This window comes from Lepidochelys kempii, chromosome 20, assembly GCF_965140285.1.
Source record: "Lepidochelys kempii isolate rLepKem1 chromosome 20, rLepKem1.hap1, whole genome shotgun sequence".
Classification (NCBI taxonomy): Eukaryota; Metazoa; Chordata; order Testudines; family Cheloniidae; genus Lepidochelys; species Lepidochelys kempii.
In genome coordinates, this window is record NC_136399.1 from 23,408,963 (window position 1) to 23,414,962 (window position 6,000).

The 6,000-nt window shown below is 58.4% G+C and overlaps 1 protein-coding gene across 4 annotated transcripts in view; it reads right to left on the reverse strand.

Annotated features, from left to right (window-relative positions):
• TRIP10 (thyroid hormone receptor interactor 10) overlaps nucleotides 1-5,451 on the reverse strand; it is a 72,307-nt gene extending 66,856 nt beyond the window's left edge. For all 4 annotated transcript variants that reach the window (XM_073319010.2, XM_073319007.2, XM_073319009.2 and 1 more), the window contains exon 1: nucleotides 5,322-5,451. In XM_073319010.2, the coding sequence (XP_073175111.1) occupies nucleotides 5,322-5,345 (24 nt within the window). In that variant the 5' untranslated portion in view covers nucleotides 5,346-5,451. The remainder of the gene's footprint in view (nucleotides 1-5,321) is intronic.
• Nucleotides 5,452-6,000: the final 549 nt, after the last annotated feature.

The following is a 6,000-nucleotide window of genomic DNA, read 5'->3' on the forward strand; positions in this document are numbered from 1 at the left end:
GATATTACTCCTCCTGAGCGAAAGCCACCCCTTCATCGCCACACGCAGGGCTAGCTCACTTCTTAGCAAAGAGACCCTCTGTGCTCCTAGGGCACCAGGGACAGTCTCAGGTTACCAGCCACAAGTTACAATAGTAGCTTCCCCGTGCACAGTCTGTCCTCCAAACATAGTCCCCTTCACAAATGACTAGACCCAGAGCTTGCATCCTTCGCTTCCTCTACACCCCCTTCCCCAGATGCATTGTTTTCCTGCCCCCACTCAGCCTCTGATCCACACCCACCGCTTGCTTGAGCCTACAAAGTGTGAGACAGTCTCCATGGTAACTAGGGCTAAGGCTTCTCCAGGCAGAAGCCAGATTCAATGGGAAGGGAGCGGGGAGCTCAGTGGGTTCTGCAGACACAGGAGAGACCCCGAGACTTGCAAAAAATGTACCATTTGCACCAAGCGGAAGACTAGCCCCTCCACTGCCACCAGCAAAGGTCTGGGGCAGGGCCCTAGCAAAAGAGACGCACGCTGCTGGGAAAGGGGCTCTTGCTGGGATTCCTCCGCTGGAAGGATATCATCTCATGTCAGCTTAGAAGAGGAGCTCTGCAAAAGTGCCTAGTAAAAAGGAAAAACCCCTCCCCGTTTCCCCCACCCCATCTTCATGCCCTTCAAAACACAGAGCTGTCCCATCGCAAGGCATGGCGGGTTTGCTATGCGACCCTCTCCTTCCCGCCTCCGTCTGTTTGGGGTGTGGGGAGACTCCTCTTTCCCGGCAGAGGGAACTGTTCCCTTTCAGGGATGAGAAACTCCCACAGGGGGCCCCCCCCCAACAGCAGCTGCAAAACTTACCAGTCTTGTTCATTTCGTTACAGCTGCTGTGGGCAGAGACGCCCTCCCTCCGCCACATCAGGTCTCCTTGGGCTATAACATTTTTAAATCAAAACTCGTCAACTCTGCAAAAGTTGATGGCTCAGGGTCATTCCACCCCCCACCCCCCCGCAAATCTTCCTCAGGAATTTCCTACTTACTTACCCACCTGGGAGTGGACTTTCCCCAAATGTATTCAGAAAAGCGGGGGGGGGGGGGGGGGGATTCCTTCAGCAGAGAACTGGGGGGGGAGGGGAGGGGGAAGGGAGGCGATGCACCATTTCCAAAAGGTGTGTCAGTCAAGGTAGCCACATCTACTCGAGACATACCAACTACGGAGAGCAAAACATCACCTTTCCCATTCAGAGCAGGCGAATTGGGTTTCTTAGACTTTCCTCTGAAGCATCTGGTGCCAGCCACTGTCAAGACACTGGACTAAACGGATCCTGAGCCAGATCTGGGATGGTAATACTTTTGTTAACCCCTTCGCCTTACACTTTGAGGGTGCGAACTTGTACAGAAGAGTCCATAACGCCAAGATGGACAGACGTGTGTGAGAACACCCCAGCCCCAAGGAGAGAAACCGAACACGCTGGTGAACCCAGATGCAGCATCGCCAACGAGCAGAGTTTTCTCAAGACTGTCATGATCTCTGAGGCTTTTTTTTAAAAGCTCCAATGTCTGGAACCAAGAAACTGCATGAGAATAATTCTTTTTCCCCATTAAAATAAAAGAAGGGTTCTAGCCTCCAGCTGCAGATAAAAGCCTGGAAATTTGAAGCTAATGCACCCTAAAGGCTCAGAAACTGGCAGGCAAACAAAGTGGCCCCACAAGTTATTTTTTTTAAAAAAAGGTTTTTTTTGGGGTGAACCCTCAGGGTTAGCAATGCTGCAGATGCATTGTTTGCAAGTGGCATCCCAGACTGGAGAGCATCGTACACAGCTTCCTATGGGAAGAGAGGAGAACATTGATCATATCTGCGTGTAGGAGGAGGGGGCAGAAAAGCCTGGCTTATTACACATTCTTCCACAAGAAGTTCTGGCCAGGCTGTAAACATGGAACATGCTTGATCCCGCTCAACTCATTAGTTGAAATGGGCTCCCTTCTCCTCCCCCTCCTCCCCCACCCAAAGCGCACAGATCCACAACTAAGACAGCCAAACAGAATACAGTAGGCCCTACGTAAACGCTGGATAGAACTGAGCAATGGATTAACAGATCACGCAGCGCTTTGCAGATATGAAGCAATTATTACTAGCAGGTATAGGTTCCATAGCCTCTTTCAAACACGGATTCAAGTCGTTTTAGGAGTTAAGCCTCATCATCCTTCTCTCCTCCCCAAGGTATTAGCCGCACGTTATAGACAGGGAAACTGAGACAAAAAGAGGTTACAGGACTTGCCTTCCCCAAATCTCATGGCAGAGTCAGGAAAAGAACCCAGGAGTCCTGGCTACCAGCCCTACCATGCTAGCCACTAGAGGCACAGGCCCTCCCAAAGCTAGGGAGGAAAGGCAGGAGGAGTCCTGGCTGCCAATCCCCTGCACCAGCCACAACTCCTCCTAGAGTTTACAGTAGAATCCAGGAGTCATAGCTACCCCCTCCCCTGTACTCACCACTAGGCACGTCACCTCCCAGAGCTGGGAAATAGAACCCAGGAGTCCTGTTCTAACCACTCCCGCACTGCTCAGGCATGCATTATAAAGGTGTCCCTATTTCATATAGGCAGGAGCAAGCCAAGATCTGTACGACAGACAGATAAGAGCAACAAACATCTGGGAGTCTCCATATTCCCCCCTCGCCCAGGGCAAGCACTCCCAGCCACAGTCTGCTTTTGCCCAGGCAGGGGTGGGCACTGAGAACTCCTCCCGCCTCCCCCAAAAAAATAAGAGGAGATTTTTTTACTCAAGTGACCCAGCTCAAAGTAGATCTGATGCCTGTAGAAAAATTTGAGATTAACCAGATTAGAGGCAGACCAACTCCTTTCAGAGGCCAAGGGCAGTTTTTCAAATGCTTCCTACCCACCCACCCTGCCCAGTGGCATTTGAACACTTTTTATAGCAGGGGCACTGAAAACCATGGATAGAAACTTCAAGCCAGGGGGTGCTACCATACCCCTAGTTCCAGCAGCTCTGCCCCCACCGCCCCCTGGCCTAAGGGAAGCCATGATCCCAAAATGGCAGAGAAACTTCTGGAGCTTAACTTACAAAAATGCTCCGGGGAGAAAACTACACAGTAGAGTTACACACACAAACTTTTAGCCCAAAGGACCACACAGAGAAGAAATTGACCCACACAGGCTGGGGTCAGGAAGCCAAGTCTCCACAGACGCCCCATTACAAACCCATCACAAGGAAGGGGTTGAACCAAAAGTGTGGTGCAAAAATGGATCGCAACCCCCCCACTACTGAGACAACATCCCCCTCAGAATAAAGTGCTTGCAGAAATGTATCAGTGTGAACACTTAAGATCTAGACTAGGTATGTTGCTTTCAAATCAGGGTGAGTCTCCATTTTTGTGATCTGGGGGCCACTGACAAAGGGGGTTCATACAGGAGGAATGGGGGGGTGGTAAAGCGCATCCCAGCACTGCGCAACTCCACCACCCCAGAGGCTCTAAGGGGGGTTGGGTTGGGGGGATAAGTTACATGACATCACATATACACCCCAACCCACATGCCCCATTACAAGGCCGGGGAATTCCATACCCAGGAAGTGTGTCCATCCACTGGGGGAGGAAGGGGAAACACCCACCCTGACACGGAGAGCTGGATGGAAATAAGGGCTTCCCCCCCCCCACCAGGGCTGGGAGAAAATCAGCACTAAGCTGGGCCAGGGGAGGGAGAAGCAGCCACAGTGGAAAGGGGGAGAGGGGAACAGGGAGGTAAGAAGACGGGAAGGGAAGAGCCAGAGGGGTTTGGGGGATGATCACAAGGAAAAGGAAATGGGGCTTAGATAGGGGAGAGAGAACCAGGATAGAGGGAACAGGCTCCCAGGAACTGGGGAAGGGACAGAACTGGAGGAAGAGGGAAATAATGGGGAGCCCAGACCGAGGATATGGGGGGACAAAGACAGAAGAAGCCTAGCCCGGGGGATGGGGGGGGGATGGGGGAAAGAAAGCCAATCCCAGGGGATGAGCGGGGGACAGGGGGCAGAGAGAGAAAGGGGACTGGGCAGGGGGGAGGAAGCCCAGCCTAGGGGGAATAAAACTGGGGGGCTTGCCCAGGGGCTCAAGAGGGGAAGGAAACCCAGCCTTAAGGAAGCAGGAAAGAGGGAGGGAATTGAGACAAGGGGAAACCAGCCGTGGGATGAGAAGGGGAGTTGCGGGGGGAAGGGAAGGGAGGGGAGTTGGGGGGGGCTGGCCCCGAGGGGGGGGGGAGAAGGGAAGGGAGGGGAGTTGGGGGGGGCTGGCCCCGAGGGGGGGGGGGGAGAAGGGAAGGGAGGGGAGTTGGGGGGGGCTGGCCCCGAGGGGGGGGGGGGAGAAGGGAAGGGAGGGGAGTTGGGGGGGGCTGGCCCCGAGGGGGGGGGGAAGAAGGGAAGGGAGGGGAGTTGGGGGGGGCTGGCCCCGAGGGGGGGGGGAAGAAGGGAAGGGAGGGGAGTTGGGGGGGGCTGGCCCCGAGGAGGGAAGGGGAAGGGAGCGGAGTTGGGGGGCTGGCCCCGAGGAGGGAAGGGGAAGGGAGCGGAGTTGGGGGGCTGGCCCCGAGGAGGGAAGGGGAAGGGAGCGGAGTTGGGGGGCTGGCCCCGAGGAGGGAAGGGGAAGGGAGCGGAGTTGGGGGGCTGGCCCCGAGGAGGGAAGGGGAAGGGAGCGGAGTTGGGGGGGGCTGGCCCCGAGGAGGGAAGGGGAAGGGAGGGGAGTTGGGGGGGGCTGGCCCCGAGGAGGGAAGGGGAAGGGAGGGGAGTTGGGGGGGGCTGGCCCCGAGGAGGGAAGGGGAAGGGAGGGGAGTTGGGGGGGGCTGGCCCCGAGGAGGGAAGGGGAAGGGAGGGGAGTTGGGGGGGGCTGGCCCCGAGGAGGGAAGGGGAAGGGAGGGGAGTTGGGGGGGGCTGGCCCCGAGGAGGGAAGGGGAAGGGAGGGGAGTTGGGGGGCTGGCCCCGAGGAGGGAAGGGGAAGGGAGGGGAGTTGGGGGGCTGGCCCCGAGGAGGGAAGGGGAAGGGAGGGGAGTTGGGGGGCTGGCCCCGAGGAGGGAAGGGGAAGGGAGCGGAGTTGGGGGGCTGGCCCCGAGGAGGGAAGGGGAAGGGAGCGGAGTTGGGGGGCTGGCCCCGAGGAGGGAAGGGGAAGGGAGCGGAGTTGGGGGGCTGGCCCCGAGGAGGGAAGGGGAAGGGAGGGGAGTTGGGGGGCTGGCCCCGAGGAGGGAAGGGGAAGGGAGGGGAGTTGGGGGGCTGGCCCCGAGGAGGGAAGGGGAAGGGAGCGGAGTTGGGGGGCTGGCTCCAGGGAGCCCTGCCCGGCGCTGGGGTCCCGCAGCCCGGCCCCACTCACCCACAGCTCGGTGCCCCAGTCCATGCTGGCGGCGCCCGCTCCCCCCGCTGCGGTCAGAGCGCGGCCGGGCCCGGATCCGCCGCCGCCGCCTGCTCCGGGCTCACAACATCCCAGCGCGGCGCTGCCTCCTGCCGCGGGGCCGGGCGGCCCCCGCCCCCTGCGCCTTAAAGGGACAGGGACCCCGCCCAGCCCCGGCCCGGGGACGCCCCACAGCGAAGGGCACCCCCCCCGCCGTGTCCCCTCTAGAGAGTGGGGAACCCCACACACTGCCCCATAGCGAAGGGCATTCCCCACTGTCCCCCACAGAGAGTTGGGGACCCCACTTTGACCCTTATAGAGAGAGGTGAACCCCCCCACACACACATACACTGCCCCATAGCGAAGGGCATTCCCCACTGTCCCCCACAGAGAGTTGGGGACCCCACTTTGACCCTTATAGAGAGAGGTGAACCCCCCCCACACACACACACTGCCCCATAGCGAAGGGCATTCCCCACTGTCCCCCACAGAGAGTTGGGGACCCCACTTTGACCCTTATAGAGAGAGGTGAACCCCCCCACACACACACACTGCCCCATAGCGAAGGGCATTCCCCACTGTCCCCCATAGAGAGTTGGGGACCCCACTTTGACCCTTATAGAGAGAGGTGAACCCCCCCCACACACACACACTGCCCCAT